Genomic DNA, 21,711 nt, shown 5'->3' on the forward strand with positions numbered 1-21,711 from the left:
AAAAAAAAAAAAAAAAAAAAAAAAAAAAAAAAAAAAAAAAAAGAGAAGCAGTAGTAAGGTCCCAACCGAAGAGAGATTTGAGATCAAGCAGGGTTTTTTTTGTTTTGTTTTAAATGAAAGAATTCTTTGTTTGCTGGTGGGAATCTTCTGGGATAACAAGAGAAATGAATAGTACGGGAAGAAAAAATGCTAGAATGGTGTTTTAATTAAGTGAAAGGGAATGGAAACTCATGTTCAAATGGAAGGATGACATTATAGAGTCCCCTGCTGCCATTCATTCACAGCAGCAGCAGTAAGGACAGCAGGTGACCACAGCAAAGACCTTAATAGAGTCTCACTTTGTCACCTTTGGTACAGGGCTATGATGTCAGAACTCACAACAATCTCAAACTCATGGGCACAGTGATCCTCTTGCCTCTGACTCCAGGTGAGACTACAGATGCCCACCACAGGCAAACACTGTCTGCTCATAGGACTTTCTCAGATCACACATGCCCCACACTGTAGAGCAAAGTGGTTCCCCCAAATTACTCCCCACGTTGGCCCCTATTCCAGGATGCAAGCATATATACAAACATAAGGAATTTGGTGTTAGTCTCACCAAACAATTCATCCCTTTCCTAGAACACCTCAACCCTCACACAAAGAGAGCAGGAATAGAAAAGACATCACTCCAATCTCATCTGCTCCATACTCAGGGCTACCAAACTTCAAAAGCGAATAAACAATTCTAACATTTTGTGCTCTAAGGAGACACAATCTCCTCAGGGCAGACAGAAAAAATGGGACTAGAAGGCAAAGATATAAAAGGGATCTGGCCAAGTTCAGTGCCTGTGGCTCAGTGGGCAGGGCGCTGGCCCCATATACCAAGGGTGGAGGGTTCAAACCCAGCCCTGGCCAAACTGCAACAAAAAATACCTGGGCGTTGTGGCGGGTGCCTGTAGTCCAAGCTACTTGGGAGGCTGAGGCAAGGGAATAGCCTAAGCTCAGGAGTTGGAGGTTGCTGTAAGCTGTAATGGCACAGCCCTCTACTGAGGGCAATAAAGTGAGACTCTGTCTCAAAAAAAAAAGGGATCTGGCCAAAAAGTAGAAAAATCCAAAATGCCCAAGAACTTCACTGGAGAAAATCTGTACAATATATAAACAGAGGAAGAAAGATGAGACAATAATAAACACAGATATTCTATTAAGAATATATAAATTATTTATAAAAATTAATAATGCAAAAACCAAAATTAGTATGTATGACTACAAAAATCAATATCTTATCAAAATGATAAATTTTCTAGGAAAATATGTATTAAAAACATTTACTAAAAATTAGTAATAAAAAACACCCAGGCGGTACCTGTGGCCCAGTGAGTAGGGCACCAGCCCCAAATACCGAGGGTGGCAGGTTCAAACCTGGCCCCCACCAAACTGCAAAAAACAAATAGCTGGGTGTTGTGGCAGGCACCTGTGGTCCCAGCTACTCTGAAGGCTGAGGTAAAAGAATTGGCTAAGCCCAAGAGCTGGAGGTTGCTGTGAGTTGTGATGCCACAGCGCTCCACTGAGGGCAACAAAGTGAGACTCTGTCTCTTAAAAAAAAAAAAAAAAAAAAACACCCATAATTTTGAAACATGTTGGAAGGGTGAGTTGTGATGCCACAGCGCTCCACTGAGGGCAACAAAGTGAGACTCTGTCTCTTAAAAAAAAAAAAAAATCTAAACACCCATAATTTTGAAACATGTTGGAAGGGTTCACTAAATGCTACTTCCAGAAATATTTCAAAATTCAAGTGATAAAATGAATATTATTGTTATGAATTAATATAATTATAATTGATTGCATTTAACTTATTAATGTAAGATAATCAGAAAAACAGGGTGTGGAGCATATAGGAACTTTGTGGTATCTTTCAAATTTTTTCTATAAATCTAAACATTTTAAATTAATATTTCAAAGATTAATAGCTTCCTGGTAAACAATAATGAGTTATAATATAAATTGGACTAAAAAAGCCCAATTATGAAAATAAATAGGCTGGGCATGGTGGCTCACACCTGCAATCCTAGCACTCTGAGAGGCCGAGGTGGGTGGGTTGCCTGAGCTCTGGAGACCCCATCTCTACAAGTGCGATGACCTATAATTCCAGCTACTTGGGAGGCTGAGGCAAGAGAATCGCTTAAGCCCAAGAGTTTGAAGTTGCTGTGAGCTGTGACGCCACAGCACTCTACTGAAGGTGAAGCAGTGAGACTCTGTCTCAAAAAAGAGAAAAGTAAAGAAAAGAAGTATTCAGGAACAAACTCAGCTTAAAATTACTAGAAATACCTAACTGTACTGATATATAAAACTAGAAACTACAAATACACCTTTTTTCATAGGAAAAGTAAACACTATAAAAATGACTATTTTTCCCAAATTTATTTACAAGTGTGCTTCAAACATAATAAATTCCTCACAGAGTTTATTCTGAAGGGGCAAGGAAATGAAGCAGCACTTGACGGAACAGTAATGTACTGTTTAAAACTTTCATGTTTTAAAACAGGCAAACCTTGTTCAATTTTTCTTCTCACTCAGATAATTAAGGTTGGAATATGAAGACTGCTCGATATATGTGAAAATCATTCTAACATTCTGATCATGTAAGCATAGAGGTATCAATAATGAGAATATGGGGCCAGGTGTGGTGACTCACACCAGTAATCCCAGCACTCTGGGAGGCCAAGGCAGGTGGATTGCCTGAGCTCCCAGGTTCAAGACCAGCCTGAGCCACAGCGAGACCTCGTCTGTAAAAATAGCCAGGCGTTGTGGTGGGCCCCTGTAGTCCCAACTACAGGGAGGCTGAGGCAAGGGAATTGCTTCAGCCCAAGATTTGAGGTCGCTGTGAGGTGTGACGTCACCACACTCTACTGAGGGTGACAAAGTGAGACTATATCTCAATAATAATAATAATAATCAGAATGTGCACAGAAAATGTTTTAAAGTAATGTTAATGGTTCCTTATTTTCAACTAAAAACAGCCTTGTCCTTGAGATAAGAAAGTACACTTACATTATCAGTAATTCTGGAAAAAAAAAAAATATATATATATACATGTATATATACATATGTACATATATGCATGTATATATATATATATATGTATATATATATTTTTTTAGGGGGGGCAGTATTTGGCCAGGGCTGGGTTTGAACCCGCCACCTACAATATATGGGGCCAGCACCCTACTCCTTTGAGCCACAGGCACCACCTGGAAAAAAATATATTTACTCACAAGAATAACAGGTTATATTACATCTATATTTAAAGTATATTTCTACCCACACAATAAAAATAGTCTTTATCATTAAGTTCCAAGTGAGTAAGGAGATATATTTGCTCGATTCTTCTCACACTTGTTCACTCACAGACACACTGTCAGATGAGCTCTAGCCAAATACTGTAGTTCAAATAAGTGATATCCACACATTCCTGCACCATAGAAGTATATGCTTTTCAAAAAGGACTAAGTAGGTCGGTCTAAATCTTGAATTAGACATAATTTTTGTTTGCAAGTTTGTTTGACTATAAATGCTGATACCTTCAGAGATACGCTGTAAAAAACTCTTCAAGAAATAGTTTCTCGCTTTTTTATAACCTTGCAATAATCCAAATCATAAACTAGAATGAAACCTAATTATTTCTTCTGGGATAATAAATTACACGTTCCTTTTCGGTAATACCCCTACTTCAAGTCATATATTAAAGGTTACTGCGAATTTTCAAACAAACTTTTTCTTCGAATATTCAACAAGGAAAAGATAGCCTTTTGAGGAGTTTGCCAGGAAGATGGTAATGTGAGTACAAACTATTGCACAAGCACCAGCATAACCTGTGCACAACAGAAACAGAAGGGAGCCAGCAAAAGAAGAAGAACCTTGGAGCAGTGCCATGCCCATCTTAGGAACTTCCAGCAAATTCTGCTACAAACACAGCAGATGGAACCAGTCTTAAGAACCCCTAAAGGGCTGGTGCAAAACTCCTTATTCTATGAAAGAGACAGATGCTAGAAGCCAACCACCAAAAACACCTCTCACCGTGAGGGGCAGATGAACCGTGATGCAGAGAATGAAGCGGGGGCGGGGGGTGGGGGGCAGTGCAGGAGGCCAAGGGTTGGCTTGGTGGGGCCTGAGCAGACAGTCACCTCGCTCTCCATTTCTGACTTACCATCTTAGGTCAAGTTCTCTCAGAAGCAGACCCCGACTGAGGATTACAGGCAAAATAATTTAGTAAAAATGCTCTCAGAAGAAATCGGGAAAAGGCTACAGGATGGGGGAGAGTGACAGGAAAAGAGAAAAAGCCAAGCAATGGTACAAATTCCAGAAAAGTCCTGGCTTCAGCCCCATCCTGAGGGTAAAACTGAAGCAAAAATTACACTTGAGAGCTTGTCCGGCCTTGAGGTGGAGGAGCGAGGCCATTATATCCCCACATGAGTCACATGTAAGGGTGTGGAGAGAGTGCTCACCTGCTCTCCCCAGGAAAGAGAAAGCTCATTTGTCGCAGATAATCTACTGAAGGTCTCTTAGTGTGAGCCGTTAGCAGCAAAGTGAGCAGAAAGGAGGTAGAAGGGGAGCAAGGGCTGGTGGCAGGAAGTGTCACACAGGAGAGGACCCCAACAGAGTTCCCAGCCCGGCCCCTCCAGCTGTCAGATCCCCAAACTGCTGAATCTGAACAAGAACAAATGTAAAATTCTTTCTTTTGTTACTGGAAGAAATTATACACAAATCACACTAATTTCTGAAAGAAGTACGTTTCCATTTATGCTTGAATATAATATTGAGGATAACGAAACTCCATCTATAAGCAATAAAATGATAAATCTTGGGCAATTACTGCTGGGTGTTCACAGCAAGATTCAAAAGGGTACTGAATAAATAGAATGAAAACAGTCTTGATGATAAAGAGGGAATAATATGGAATCAGTAAAGAATGCGGCTGAATTAAAAACATAATAGAAACAGCCAATTCCAGATTGAATCATGAAAAGAAAAATCACTTACTAGAGCAGAAGACAGATCAGAAAAAACAAAGTTCCCACCTGTGACGGACGAAAGAACCAGGGAAACAGAGGATGGAGGACGGAGGAGGTCCAGTCTGCATGGTGGGACTGGCAGGTGGGGAAGGAACAATAAAAATTTACATAAAATGTCTTGAGCTGAATTAAGACCTAGGCCTACCAAGCAGAAATAAATACAGAAGAGATAATCAAGGAAAAGACGAAAAAAGTAGTTCAGCTAATACAATCAAAACAAATGAAAACAGATTTCTTACACACAGAAAAAAGTTGAAATACTTTAGATAAAAATTAGCAAAAGTTTCTAAGGCGTTTTCAGCTCTTTTGGGGGAAAACTATCACAATCCCACAAATTTTACTTGGTCGGGTTTGCCTTGTTCGCAAAACAAAAAGTGACTCATAGGCACGAAAAAACAAAGCACAGCCCTCGGGTTTCCTTGGTTTGCAGGCTGTTATAGAAATCAATCAACCAACAGAGATAAAAAAAGAACAGATTGAGATGTGATATTAAAGTAGTAGTAGTACTGAATAACAAAAGCATTTAAACATGGATTAAAATGATTGTTAGAATATTTACAAAATGTTGCAAGTGAGAAAAAATATCATTGACAGTATTGTTAAGGAAAATCTGCCTCAAACCAAGATTCTGTCACAAGATAAGTAAATAAGTATCGATCGTAAGATTCCATAAAAAAGCAAGCTGTGGTAACATGTCCCACACATGGGGTCTGGATGAATAGAGACTAACAGACCCAATTTCATTCTTAACCCTAAATATTAAAAGAAAAAAAGTTCAGACATAAGCGCTTCTTTTTCTTGTAACCACCACCAGAATAAAATCAAATAGGCACATAGCAAATCATTAAATTAAAAAAAAAAACAGTTAGCTGTATAACCAAGTATGAGGATAGCCAGAAAACACGCACACATACACATGCAGGCTGAACTACTGTGAGGATACTACAAATCATTCCTTTGTAGATGATTTAATGAGGACAGTCTCATGACATAACATTAAGATGCATAATCAAAAAAAAAAGATGTACAGCTATTTATTCAATTCAATATCAACATTACTAAAATAAACCCATATGCAAAGAGAACAGAAACACCACTAAACCATTCAGTTTTTTCAATATGGAGGAAATAGGAGTAATTATTTCCCTTCTTAATTATGTTTCTATATGAAAAAACATTTAACATTTTTGTTGTCTATCATGAAATCACATCACTTAGCATAAGCTATTGTATTAAGAATTGGTTATTTAATTTAAATAGAATGTACTATACAAAAATAGATGAAGTAAAAGATTTTCCTGTATTTCATAAATTGGAAAGATAAAGTATTTTTCCCATTCATGTGAAACCTGAGGGTAGATGATGTTCTTTGATATGCCTGGAGGTATGTGTAAGATCTGTGTGGCAGATGAAAGAAAGCCACCACTTCCGGGGTGCTGTCTTGCTCCCTATCCCTTGATTCTGGGAGGGCTCTTCTACTGTTCACATCAACAGATGACAATGGAAAACTCCCTGTGCCCTCTCCGAGTAGCTTCCACATCCTGTTTCTTAGAACGCTCACATTCCGCCCCAGTCACCATGTACAAGAAGACCAAACCACGCACACAGAAGTCAGGTGTCAGGTAGAAGTCTGGTAAATAGCCACGGCTGAGTGCTGAGATGACACCTGCATCAACTATGAGCCATTCAACAGTCCCACATCTTGGGCATCCAACCTATGATATGACATCCACCCCAGCCACCATCTAACTGCAAAGTCACAAGCAACTCATGGCAAGAACTGCCCATCTGAGCATAACAAGAGTGAGAGTTATGTTATGGCACTAAGTTTGGGGGGTGGTTTTTTAATGCAGCAGTTGATAACGGAAACAATATGAGTGGGTACAGCTGTGCATATGTTTGTATTATTAGTAAGCAGTGAAAAAACATCTTAATGAATAAGTTTTGGCAAGACTTATAATAGGGTTCTTTGTTCTAAACAGCTATCAGGTGAAATATAGCAGTATCATCCATTAAGGATTCAGAAAACAAAAAATGCAAGTATGATCTCCATTTGTCAAAAACAGAAATATATTACAATTAGGTTAATTTAACCAGTAATTAACGATGGGATAAGTAAACATTGAAATTAAATCCCAGGGGCCAGGCCTTGTGGCTCATGACTATAATCCCAGCACTTTGGGTGGGATAAGCACTTGAGCTCTAGAGTTTGAAATCAGCCTGTGCAACAGAGCAAGACCTCATCTCTACAAAAATTTTTTAAAAATTAGCTGGATGTGGGGACATGTGCGTACAGTCCCTACTACTTAGTAGACTGAGGCAGGAGGATCACTTGAGCCCAGGAGTTCGAGGCTGTAGTAGCTGTGACGGCATCATTGCACTCCAGCCTGGGCAACAAAATGAGACCTTTCTCTAAAAAACAAAAACAAAAAAATGTAAATCTAAAAATCAGAGACAGAAATAATTGAATCTAAGGACAACCTCAAACGTGTATTTATTGAGTTTCTACTATGCGTGAAGTGCTCTTTTAGGGTTTTTTGTTATTTGTTTCTCAGACACGTGTCAGCTTCTGAAAACATACACAAGTAAACATTATACGTTTCTGTTTCCATAAGTTATATCGGTAATAAACCATTTTCTTAGGATGCAAGCTTATTTAAATATGATTATCAAGGTACTTAGTGCTTATGCTCAGAATTACCAAATGAACCCACATTTTGCTTACGGAACAGGGCACAGCTAATTAACATTCCAAGTAAGAGAGAAATGAAACAGACCTGGGCCGTTTAAATACTGTGTGAGTGAACAGTGCAGCCGGACAATGATAGGCTCTGTTCGAATTACTTCCCAAGCCACGGCAATCTCCTCCTGCACAAATACATGTACAAGATGAATTAGTCATTTGTAGAGTTCAAAATTTAAAAAAAAAAAAAAACTTAAAAAACTTATGATACAGAGATGCTTAAATTATAAGGGCCAAAAAAGTTATCCCCAAACCCACTATTGTACGAAAAGAAGGCCAAAGTACTGGTTATCTCCTTTCCACATGTGAAAACTAAAATTGAAAACTTAAGATACAATAAAGTACTATAAGAGCCCATAAATTTCAGAATATATTAAAAGAATCAAGGCAAAAGAAAAACTACATACAATTTCTGCTGCTTTAACAAGTCACAGTATGTCTTTCCAAACCACTTTAATAGTCATTATACAAACAATTGTATTATAACCAAAAATTACATTCCTCTCTAGAATCAAAATATGTCTTTTACCTGTACCAATATTGCATAAATTGCTATACTTACATCCAGAAAGCTCACATCAATATGCAGATCAATGTCCACATCATCAATGGCTCCGTATTCTCTGAAAGCAAAGATTAACATCAATTTTTTCATTTGCCCTAAAAAAATGGTAAGGGCTAGGAAATTTTCATTACATTTTAATTTAATTTAAATCCCTAGTTATCATCATCTTTGATTCCCACAGATCCTCCTGTGGACATGAATTAACCAGCTCAGTCTCGCTGGATTGTCGTTTCCCGTGGCCCGATGATACCACGTAGCATCTTCCTATCTTTATGGATATGCAGGTAAGTCCGTATGTTTGTTCTCTGTGGCAAATGAGTCAATCTTCCCACGTGCCTACTCAGTTTTCAGTACACTCTCTGAGAAAGAAGAGCTGCTTCTAGGGGCAAGGAAGGAGTTTCTGACATGAGGAAGGAGTGTTCCTACACAGTACTGTGTCCAGGAATTTCCCTTCCCATGTGGGCACCAATGGTTCTAAAACTGGGTATCACGGAGTTTGGATAGGCAGCTCTAAAAGTCTGTTATATCAAAATTAAAACAAGTAACCACAGCATGTTCCCCAGGAAGGAATTATGAAGCCCAGGGAGTGCCATGAATCAGTCTATTTTTTAAGTCAACTAAAGGCTATAAAAATAGTTTTAATATTCTCTTATCTACATATATCTATGTTTTTTAATATTCTTGTAAAATGCGGAAGTTATAAATGCTACATACAGTGAGACATAAAATCACAGAAATAACTAAAATGGCCAATATTTACTGGGCACTAATGTATTAATTGTTGTAAAGATTTGACAAACATATGCAGATTATTTCCATCTCCACTTACATATGCAAAAACTGAGGCCCAGAATAATAAAGTAACTTTCCCACTTACTGATCTATAATAGAGTAGGGACCAGAATACATTTACTCTAGTTCCTATTTGAGATAATATCACTTTGTGTTGGAAACCAGGTCCACCAACCTTGTGAGATAGATAATACTACGTTCATTTTGCAAATGAAGAAACGGGTTTAGGGAAGTGAAAACATTGAACAAATGAAAGATGGAAAGTCGGTGGGGAAGTCAGGCGTAGAATCCACGTCCAACCTCAAAACTGTGTAAAGTACAAAATCCAGAACATTGGAAGCGCTCAGAAAAATCTCTGTTATATATTCAAGTAATATGAATGCAACACATAATTGTGGCAGCTTTGTAGCATTCAGGGGAATTTTTAACGGCTAAATACTTTTATGTAATACAGCAAATAAAAAATCTACATCATTTTGCTTTTTGTTATCTATGACCAAAAAAAGGGCAGCACATTAGAAAACAACTTTCTGTGTTTTCTCTCTTTTTCCTTTAAGATATATGAAGTCATTGAGCACATTTTCATTTTTTATTAAATTATACTTTTTATTCTTTCATGGTAATTATCCTCGAAGGTTACATAAAGAAAGAAATAAAAATTATTTACCTAGGAATTAATTTTTCAAAACCATCAAAGCATCATGGCATCTGTGCTATTCATAAGGGATGAGATTATGTGCAAATTTAAATATGAAATTTTATACAGGAAGTCTGACAAGAACAAGGACTAAGCGTATGTACCATTTTATCTGTGCCTTCAGTTCAGGGCACAGCAAACTATTTCTGTGAAGGTGAAGACAGTTAAGTACAGTATTTTGGGCTTTTCAGGCCATAGACAGTCAGTGCTACATATTCCTCTTGGTTTGGGGGAAATTCTGTTTTGTTTTGTTTTTTGTTTTTACAACCCCCCCCCCACAAAAAGCATTTGTAGCATTTGGTCTGTTCAAAACAGATTTCCTAGCACAGAGATCATCTGTGATAATCTGATGATTCTGAACACTGACAAATAATTCATCAATATATTAGATCAAACATCCATTGTTAGGCATGTAAGGACAAAGAGCTGCCAAATGCAACAATGAGGACAGATGACAAGTGGTGCTCAAGGGAAGTCTCAAGGGGCTGAAGAAGCACCACCACCACCTCACTGGCAGAAGTTCATCCTAAGAAAACAGTGATAAATATGTGCAAATTTTCACTCAAACTGATGTATATAAAAGCAAAACGGAAAACAAAATGCATATTGAATTATAAGGAAATATTTAAAATAGCTATACCATGTTGATATGATTAGAAAAAACTACTCATTGCAAAAGGAGATAGAAAAGCAGATAATATATTGGGATAAATGCTCCAAATACACTATTTACTAAACTAGCAGATTACGACCCAAAAAGGATAGAAACTGAAATGCTCTTCTAAAAGAAAACAGACAGGGAGGAAGTGCTCCGGTCCAGAGGCTGGGGGGTAGCGGCACTGGGGGTCGCCATGGCTACCAAGCCCGAAGCCTCGGAGCTGGAGGTACCATCGCTTGTGGATCATTACTTCACTTGCTGGTACAAAGCGGATGTCAAGGGAAAACCCTGGGAGGACCACTCTAATCGAATATGTGTCATCACAGTGGCAGGATCTCATCCAGTCCTTCAAGGTGGACAAACAATTAAATGCATTTCCTATCAGATTAGCAACAAGTGTAGCAGACTTCAGAACAAGGTCTCTCGGGAAATTTAACTGGGGAAGGGGGGCACAGTTTCTAAAAGAACTTGCACCTCTGTGTAAATCTGGCCATCTACTGAAGGCTACGTTGCAGTTGTGTTACCCAAATCTGAAGAAAGTACAAGCATAACATTAGGTTTACTGACACAAAAAGAATATGAAGAAGTAGGGATGAAATGCATGAATGGCACAACAGCTACGTCATGAGGATTGAGATGGATCTATCCTTCCCTGGTCCAAACCATCAGTGCGCTAAATGAGAACATCCAGTATGTGGCTTATCACGCCCAGCCGCCCACGGGAGAGGACTAATCCTCCTTCCCTTAACCTGGGTTTCCCTTCCTGTCTTGCTCAATGAGCCTGGGTTCTCATTTGTCCTCAGCCCCCCAGACCTGCCCGACCTATGTACTCACTCTTTCTCTTACTTCTTCATAAAAGCTGCCACACCAGGTTTATTTTCCTGTTTAAAAGCAAACAAAGCTATCTGAGGAAAATCTACAAAATATAGAAAAGTTTTAAGTAGCCAACTGGAAGTAACTGACTCACGATGGTTTAATTGCTGTGTCTCTATTTAAAAATCAAACAGTGTTTCTTTTTCACAAAAGACGCTATTCACTGTTCATAACTCTGACACACTTTTACTGTAGGGAAAAATATGCTGCACGTTTTTTTGTTTTTTCCAGACAAAGAAATATTTTTTGAAAGTTAGAATTTTCCTTATGAATGCATGAGCTTATGAGCCTATTTAAAATTGAGAAATAAATACATATAAACTTAGCAATAAAAAAAAAAAAATGAAAGTGATTTGACCAGTTATCCTAGAACCTGAAAATGCAGTTGACCCTTCAATAACAGGGGTTTATACTGCATGGGTATAAACCATTTTGATGTGCATTTTTTTCAACCAAATGCACATCAAAAATATATCTACAGTATTTGCTGGATATGGAACCCACGTATAGAGCAGGCCGATTTTTCTTGTACTCAGATTCCACAGAGCTGACTGCAGGTCTTGAGTACGTGCAGATTTGGGTATACACAGAAGGCCCTGGATCTGACGGATCCCCTGCACATGCCGAGAGATGACTATACTACATTTTGACATGCTTTCGTTTGAAGGTTGTGGTATGGTGACTGGTTTGCCTCAAGTTTCTATCAAAGTTGAAAGGAAACCTAACTGGTCATTCTTACCCAATCTGCCTCCGTGTTACACTACCAGGAAGTCGAAGGCGACCCTTTCTGCCTCAAGTCCTCTCCCACTAGGCTGGAGGAAAGTGGTAAGAGTGCAGAGTGTACCTTTTCTCTTCATTATGCTCACGGGATGGCCTTCCTCTCTGAAACAAAGTGAAACTGTAACACTGACTTCTTAAAGGAGCAACACAAGAAAAGGCTTTAAAAAACACAAAGGCCTCCCTAGCAAGGGAAGTTTTGTTTTGTTTTGTTTTTTGAGACAGAGTCTCACTATGTCACCCTCGGTAGAGTGCCATGGCATCACAGCTCATAACAACCTCAAACTCTTGGGCTTAAGCAATTCTCTTGCCCGAGCCTCCCAAGTAGTTGGGACTACAGGTGCCTGCCACAACACCCAGCTATTTTTTGTTGCAGTTGTCCTTTAGCTGGCCTGGACCAGGTGGCGGTTTGAAGCTGCCACCCTCAGTGTATGTGGCTGGCTATAGCGGTAACCACTGTGCTATGAGAGCTTTTTATTTTTCTTTTTGAGACACTCTCACTATACACTTTGTTGCCCTCAGTAGAGTGCCATAGTGTCACAGCAACCTCAAACTCTTGGGCTCAAGCGATTCTCTTACTTCAGCCTTCCAAGCAGCTAGGACTATAGACACCCATAACTCCTGGCTATTTTTGTTTAGAAGGCCCGGGCCGGGTTAGAACCCACCACTCCTGGTGCTTCTGGCTAGTGCCCTAACCACTGAGCTACAGGCGCCGAGCCCAGGTGGAAGTATTATAATGCAAACTAAACTGATTCTTGCCACACAAACATTGTAGTCACTCAGTCTCACACTAGTTCAAGGTAACCACCAAAGAAGGTGCTGAGAATATGTCATTCAAAGGCATTCAGATGCCTTTGAACACAACAGGCTTTTATCATTTTTTTTTTAAAAGAAATGAAACTAGGAATTTATGCTTTAAAACCGGATACCTATTTATGTTGAATTTTAAATAAAAAGGACTTTAAAACTTATTATTTTTCTTTAAGTGCTGTAACACATTTAAATATCCTGGTTTAAAACACATTTTTATACAGAAGAAATCACTTGATGTGAAATTCCTCTGCTTCTCTATTTTTAATATATTAAAAATATATTCTATTTTTTAATGCTGTTAAAAACATAAGTTATCTTTTTCCCAGCCCCACTTGCACTTTAATAAAAGAATATTCTCTTCTCAAAAAAAAAAAAAAAAAGAGAGAGAGAGAGAGAGAAAGAAAAGGAAAAAAAAAGAAAACAGACATAGGAAAAACAAACAAGTTAAATAGAAAGTATGTATCTTGCAAGTACACAAGAATTATATAGTATATAACTATTTTGGTTCTGGTCTTTCACTTTGTGTATGATCAGTGTTTTTCCACATCCATGGAATAGTCTTCAAAACCATATTTAAGTGGCTGTATTTTACATAAGTATAATTTTATAATAATAAAATATTTGGTTGCTTTTGGAATTTTTTTACAACATAAATCTTGGCAAACAGCCCTCTGGGTAAAAAAATGTATGTGCATCTGTCTTGTAATAGAATTGTTTTTTTTAAATATAATATGACGATATATGGGATTCTTGACATATTGTTTAATTACTGTTTTGAAATGTTCATAATTTATAATTACACCGGCCAAGTTATCACCGTGACCTATATTCTTATCATCATTAGGCATTTGTACCTCTCACCTCGGCTGTTTTCACGGGGAAGAATAACTTTGTTTGAATTTATTTATACTGGCAAAACTCTGGTATGTTTAGAGGCAGAGAGAAATGAATCAGAGATAAGACAAATAATAAGAACCTTGTCCACAACTGTTTTCTCCTTGGTCGTCCCAGTCATTTCAAGGAAATTTACCATAAAAATACGATCAGAGTGTGACACACAGCTTGTAAAAAACCTTTAATAGGTGAATTTCAAAGTATTCCATATATAATTTCTTGAAGAGCTTTCGTGTAAAAGTATCTTCCAATTTTGCTAACTCTATCATGTCTTCCTTTCTTTTTTTTTTTCTATTTGAGGAAGAATTTTGCTCTGTCATCCCCACTAGAGAGCAGTGGCATCATCACAGCTCACTGAGAACTCAAACTCCTCGGCTCAAGCAGCCCTCCTGCCTCACCTCCTGAGCAACTGAGACTACAGGTGCATACTACTATGGCCCAGATAATTTTTTCAACTCTTTGTAGCAACAGGGTCTTGCTTTTGCTCAGGCTGGTCTCAACTCCCGGCCTCAAGCAATCCTCTCACCTTGAATTCCAGAATGCTAAGATTACAAGCATGAGTGACCACACTCGGCCCAATTTCTTTTAAAAAAAAAAAAAGGAAAGAAAGAAAAAGGCAAGAAAGGGTTACATGTGTTCTTCCTCCCCATGGCAGAGCATGAAGACAGGAAGCATAAGCCTTAAAGGTTTGCAATTAACTGTATTCTGCAGGTGTAGGTCCATAAATAGTTACACGTTTTTTGTTTGTATGTCACACTGCAAACCTATTTCCGTTGTGATGCTTTTTATATAATGCCAGTAATTTTATGTTTCCCACTGACAGATTACAAAGCATGATTACAGTCTGTCCAGATGCAGTGACCTAGTCATCAGAATTGCTTCTATATCTGAATAACTTTCAGTTAGCCCCGGATCTCATGAATAGCAAATGTAGAATCAAGTCGAATGCTTGAAATATGAATGCAACTTGAATTGTAAAGCTACGTATCTGATTGTGCCCTGAATTCAACACTGGGTTTATCATAACTCAGAATAATTTGATGCACTGCCCATATTTATTCACTGTGAAAAGATCACATCAAATTGATGAACTTGATTTTTTATTTTTTAAGGATGAGGGAAACAACACAAGAATGATCCTATGAGGTGGTTTCACTCTGGTACGGAGGGTCTGAAAAGGTCTGCTCCCTAAATGTTCTTACCTGTCATCTAGAGGCAGCTCCAGTCTGGGATGAGCTACTCTCTGAACCTACATTGCTTGAAATATGAGAATATGATTTGGCGTATTTACATGTTACCTAGTTTAAGGACATACGTACTAAAACATCTTTTCCAAGGAACACGAACTTTTGAGGACACTCTGTTTGTTAGAACTCTTGGCAGCTCATTCTTCTGTTTTTATTGGAAACAACCAAGACAAAATCCTCATTAATGAGACATTCACATATGTAGCCACAATATATTGTTAGACCATCTCTGTTGAGCTTTCTCTATAAAACTTCAGATTATTCATTTCCCTGCTGTGATGTTTTATAATGCAGCCTGATCAAAATCAGTACTGACTGTGCTGCTTAGGAAAATACAGATTATAAACTTAACCTTTCTTTTTAACTGTGAAGAAAATTACATGCAAACACATATAAGGCAGGCACACATACATGAAACTCTATCATAGGTTTTTGAGAAATAAGCTTCTATTGCTATGGAGTTATTTCTGTTGAGAGCTATTTTGTGAAGAAACATACACCTTCCCATGACATCTGAAACACGACAGCTTGCATGTCTATCCCTGCAGGCCTACTCGATGTGTCTCTGCCCAGTGTGGGAGAGATGTTTGTGAATGGGCCAAGAAATATGCAAACTCAGTAGTCAGGAAGGAATCTTGGCAGATTAAAGCATTCGCAAGACTGTATCCAAAGTAGCTATAATTTCTCTAAAGAATAACAGAGCTGAGAAAAATTTAAAAATTATATTCAGATAAGAAAGGAAGCTCATATAAAATTGTGCATAAAAGGTACAGTATAAACAGTTGCTACAACTCTGCAGTCAGCTCAAAAATCCTTGCTTATGCTCGAGGAAAGTACAGGCTTCTGGAGGAAAGGTTGAGACTTTAAGCTCCAAATATCTGAAGCTCATATACAGATCACATCCCACTGTTTGGGGGGAATGCTCTCCCCCGGTTTCCTTCCCCTTTGCACCTCTTGTCATCACTTTTATGATTTTCAGGGTCAGGGTGTTTTATGACTTAGCTCAGAGGCAGAGGGTAGAATCAATATATTGAAAAGGATATTACAAACGTCCAATCCAAGATCTTCTTTTGATGAATGACATACTTCAATGTAGGGTAACTTGTGCTACAGTAACAAACATTCCCAAAATCTCAGCAGCTTAATATTAAAAAGGATTGATATCTCATTCCCACTACCTGGATAACTCAGGGGGATAGGGCTCACTAACGTTGCTCAGGGCCCAGGGTAACAGAGACTAGGGGAAAAGGGAACTCACTACCACGTATGTTCACATTTCATTGTCCAAAATTAGTTCCATGTCCATGCCTAACACTAAAGAAGGCAGGGAAATAAGGACCCTCCCACATGAACAGAGAAGGAGAATCAGATTTCTAAGTCCTACTGGCCACTACAAATGGATAATGCAAAAATCCAGAGAAATCAAATAGTCTGTCCTGATTGATGTGGCTTTTTTTTTTTTCTCTTCATTAATCTTTTTTATTTTCCTTAGGAAGTATGTGTTTGGCAGGCATCCGTATATGATAGAGGTTCCAAAAATCACCAGAAATCCTCAGAATGCTCTTATTTTCCAAACATTAATTCAAAAAGGCCCTATTAGAACTGTCCATCCACATAAAGATTGAAATTTGGAACAATCACAGTCTAAGAAACATCTACCCTGCAGCAAACATTGGTCACAATAAAAAAGTGAGAATATTATTCACACAGCTTCACTTTTTAAATTAAAAAAATGACATGATCATAAGGCATGATACCTTATGTAAAGTCCAAGTTTTAAATTTCATAAGGAAACTATCAGAATCATTTCCTTCCTAACCAAATGAGAATTTTCTCACCTGTGATTTCTTACCTTTCTAATACTAGGAATCTCAAATTATTTTCAGATGACACTGATCAATATTAAATTTTATAAATACACGCCTGAAGGAGTACATTTACGATGAAAAACATACACTCTATTGTGTTGCATAATTCAAGATGAGACACACTCATGTTCCCCAGAGACTTAGTTAGCTCAGTACCTGTACAAGAGCAAAGTGGCCAACACCTGCAATCCAAGTACCTGGGAGGCCAAGGCGGGAAGACATCTTGAGACCTGAGTAAGAGCGACGGCCTGATAGCCTGTTTCTATAAAAAATAGAAAAATGACCCAGGCCTGGTGGTATGCACATAGTCCTGGCCACTTGGGAGGCTGAAGTAGGAAGATCACTTTAGCCCAGGAATTTGAGGTTGCAGTGAGCTATTATTAGGTCACTGCACACTAGCCTGGAAAACAGAGCAACGGCCTGTTGCAAAAAAAAAAAAAAAAAAAAGACCATGAATCAGATTTACCACATGACCATCAGTGTTTGCACGCAGGGTTCAACATAGCCAGTATTATGCTCTTGAATGGTTTGGCCAAGTAGAGCTGTCATTACCTACTTAAGTAATAAATCTATCATCAATCGCTTTTTCTGAATATTTTGTACAGCCTACTTTAAAAGGGTTTTGCCAGGTGGCACCTGTGGCACTGACCCCATATAACAAGGGTGGCGGGTTCAAACCTGGCCCTGGCCAAATTGCAACAAAAAATAGCCGGGCGTTGTGGTGGGCACCTGTGGTCCCAGCTACTTGGGAGGCTGAGGAAAGAGGCCTAAGCCCAGGAGTTGGAGGTTGCCGTGAGCTGTGTGACGCCACGGCACTCTACGGAGGGCGATAAAGTGAGACTGTCTCTACAGATAAATAAATAAATAAATAAATAAATAAAGGGGTTTTGCCTCCGTCTAGGCAATCTCAGTTGCTTCCGTCCCATACCGGGAACTCAGATGTGGTTAGCAGCCTTTCTCATTAGGTGGCACATTAAAAAAATGACTCCAAATAGCCTATTGTGCAGATTGAGGTACTTTTGCTCTTCAAACTCCATTAAGTTCTTATAAGCCTCAATTAAGTGAAAGAACAGCTAATTAAGACAGTCTGTTTTCAATAGACTTAGAACTTTACAGGGGAGATGATTCTAAGACCTTCTGCCTAGCTAGTCACTCCTTTTCCCATGTGTCCAAGTCTCAGTCTTTGAGACTAGACAGTAAATTCATTCTTATTTAAGTAAATCAGACTAGTCGTGCTATGATTTTTCTTTATCCCATGAGGGCTTGGGAAAGTTATTTATTCTGGAAACATCCTCTGCAGCTCGAGGAAATCTAGAGCAGGCAGGAACTTGGCTTTGTATTCAGTAACATTTAATTCGGATCCTATCAGCGAAATAGGCAAGGGAAAATAATTCATATACGACTTTAGAAACTTCATTTGACTGAAATTGCAAACATCTATCTTGTTTTAATAGTTAACAATTATCAATAATTTTATTAATAACAGAATATACTGATAGAGGTCATCACAAGTGTTCGATGAATGCTTCGTAAAGAAAACAAAAACAATTTATATACACATGGCAATATGACTGGGGGTTAGACAGCATGGAAATAATGTTTTAGAAAAATCTTTAGGAAGGCAATTTACATGTGCTACACTTTTTCTCTAAAAGGAAATGTGTATTTCAAGTGTAAAGAAGTTGAATTCTATGTCGCATTACAACTGTCAAATATAACACATAGACTTTTCATATATTGATTTTGTTACACTTATTGAATATCCAAATTACCTGAACCAGAGCTGTAACAGAGACTTTGAAACTATCTTAGCTAATTTGATAAAACGCTGAAGTTCAGTAAAGATTTGCTTTAACAAATGTAATCACAACACTCTCACTTAATGGCAGCCTAACACACCTCTGTGAGTGGGAGAGAAAGGGTGTATTTAGGCTGTGGATGGCAGTGGGTTTCTATTTCTGCAGTTAAAACTAAATGTTGGACAATTTTAAATTATGCCTACCTATGCTGTACTTCCCATTTCTCTCTCAAAATATGGATATGTCCACTGAAGAAGGTAGAACCAGGAAATATGAACACATTTTTCTAAGAGATGTTGCCACTGAAAACAATCGAGAACTCACCAGCCTGTATTTCATGTATGTCCCATGCTATGCTAAATAACAGAATGGAAGAGCAATTAAAAACCAAACCAAAACAAAGCGAGAAGAACGCCCTGCCCGAGCATTCACAGAATTCAGTCCAGAAGAGAACCAAACCAATGATTATAAGACATGAAAAGGATAATAAATGAGGCGAGAGCCAAACGTGATGGGAGTCCAGGGGACAGAATTGCACTGAGGAGTCAATGAGAGCACAGAGAGAAGCTGCCCCGTGAACTGGGGCTGGAATAGACATAGCAACTCAATATGCAGGGATGCGTTCCTTGACGAGAGAACTGCTTGTGCAGGTGCCCACAGTTCACAGGGAATACGTTATCTGGGTGTTATGAGTGGATATGGGGCTTGAACCGAGGCCTGGCTCCGAGAGGGTTCTGGAATTCCCTGGAGACTCTACTGTAAGCAAAGAATGTGAAAAAAGCAGCGTTGACTGCTGGAAGCTATCATGATGGCAGGAAAAGCTTTCTCCCTACACTAAGGGAAGAAAAGAAAGGCAAATAAGAAAGGTGGGGTGTTCTGAATGATTGAAAGTAATTTTAAAAAACGATCTAAAAACTTATCACCAAATAACATGTTAGGCAACCCCAGAATAAAATACATTATCATTCAAACAAGCACTGTCTAATTTATGTCATTTTGTTTTTAAGGACCGGATGACAACATGATTTGGATACCAGTGTTAGGCATTATTTATTTTTATTGTTCACAAGGATATGGCCTTGATTTACGGTAACATAATGGGCCCAGCTGGCCAAATCCATTTCAGGAATTAATTATGACACCACTTAAGACTCTCATTTTTTCCAACTGACTCCCTCAAATAACTAATTTATTTAATGCAATCGGGTATCTTAAATCTCGTGTACAAAAAACCCAAACAACGTTAAAGATGCCACTTTGTATAAGCAGAAGCAAGAGAACCTCTCATACACACCTTCAAATATAATTATCCATTAAATTTTTCCTTTAATTTAGATAACTCCAGGAGAAAACCCAGGGACCAACCTAATGATTTTAGCTCCCTTTATTCACCAAAGGGAGTTATTTACCTGAGAGAAACAGCGTGTGGCCCGTAGATCTCTCTGACTGCGGACAAATCCGCTTCCAGCTGTGGGTGCTTGTGCAGTTCCCCGTCATAGTTCACCTAACAGAAAGGGATGAATCAGAAGCAAGTGTCTCACAGGCGAAGAGAATCAGAAGTACCATAAGCCATAACCTTTGGATGGGTCACCCTGAACATTCTGCCATGAACACTGTTAGCTTCATTTAAAAACACAGGCAATTAAGTCGCATACCGAGACTAATATCCTAGGTTCACACATGCCAGAATAAATTATTGTGTTTAAATGTTAAAATCAGCCTATTTCTGGGGGGGAGGGAGACAGAGCCTCAAGCTGTCCCCCTGGGTAGAGTGCTGTGGCATCACAGCTCACAGCAACCTCTAACTCCTGGGCTCAAGCGAGTCTCCTGCTTCAGCCTCCCAAAATAGCTGGGACCACAGGTGCCCGCCACAACGCCTGGCTATTTTTCTGGGTTGCAGACATCATGGTTGTTTGGCAGACCCAGGTTGGATTCGAACCTGCCACCTCAGGTGTATGTGGCTGGCGCCTTAGCCAACTTGAGCCACAGGCGCCAAGCAGAATCAGCCTATTGTAATACAAAGAAAAAGCAAGTATCCAAAAGGAGGAAAATGGCAGGTAATCTGAAAAAGTCTACACCAAACATCAAGACTGAAGGAAAGCATTTACTTCCTTTCTGCGAGAATTAGTTGTATAAACAAAACTCAAATTGGAAGAATGATTTCCATAATGTTAAAATGTGATATTGGTTAAAGAATCATTTTATTCAGAAAACTAGCACATCGCTAGAGAGCTATTCCTGGAGAGAAGAAGCAGAAAGCTAGTTTTATCATGTTCATCTGTCTACTGCTTTGCTTATGTTTGATTGAACATAATTACTGATTTTCTATTCTGAATAAATAAATGTACTTGCATTTTTTTACAGAATAAGTGTGGCTTTTATGCCCTTCTTTAACATATTACCCTCCCATTATATTAACCAATATAATCCAATTAGAAAGCATAGTTGACCAAGTAGTTTATAGGAATAGAATAACATACTGTGTAGCTACACCCTAAAATTAATTGCTCGGTTTTAAATTTTAACATTATCCCAGAAACATCTGAGGAGCCTTTTCTTTATGTGACTAGGCTATTTTCATGTGTTTAAGTTATAGTATTTCTTCATAACAATTTTTCAACACAATGAATTCAAATAATTGAATAATGAGGATATTCAATACTTAGAGCCCATCAAATTTTTATAAACCATCTCCTATTTAAAATTAACAAAGTATACTCTTACTAGAAGTATCACTATTTCAAAATATTGACTGACCAAAAATTACGCTTAAGAAATGTGAAAGTTAGCCGGGCTCAGTGGCTCACGCCTATAATACTAGCACTCTGGGAAGACAAGGCAAGTAGTCTGCTTGAGCTCAAGAGTGTGAAATCAGCCTGAGCAAGAGCGAGACCCGTCTCTAGTGAAATAGAAAAACTATCCAGGCTTCAT

The 21,711-nt window shown here is 38.5% G+C and overlaps 1 protein-coding gene and 1 pseudogene across 1 annotated transcript in view; one reads left to right on the forward strand and one right to left on the reverse strand.

Annotated features, from left to right (window-relative positions):
• PARP8 (poly(ADP-ribose) polymerase family member 8) overlaps positions 1–21,711 on the reverse strand; it is a 200,283-nt gene that overhangs the window by 59,452 nt on the left and 119,120 nt on the right. The window contains exons 8-10 of the mRNA XM_023507640.1: positions 20,190–20,284; positions 8,360–8,420; positions 7,832–7,922 (exon numbers count right to left, since the gene is read on the reverse strand). Coding sequence (XP_023363408.1) covers positions 7,832–7,922; positions 8,360–8,420; positions 20,190–20,284 — 247 coding nt within the window. The remainder of the gene's footprint in view (positions 1–7,831; positions 7,923–8,359; positions 8,421–20,189; positions 20,285–21,711) is intronic.
• On the forward strand, positions 10,703–11,206 carry LOC111728402 (annotated as a pseudogene).

The sequence above is a fragment of the Otolemur garnettii genome, unplaced genomic scaffold (genome assembly GCF_000181295.1).
Source record: "Otolemur garnettii isolate 467f Iridium unplaced genomic scaffold, OtoGar3 scaffold00005, whole genome shotgun sequence".
NCBI lineage: Eukaryota > Metazoa > Chordata > Mammalia > Primates > Galagidae > Otolemur > Otolemur garnettii.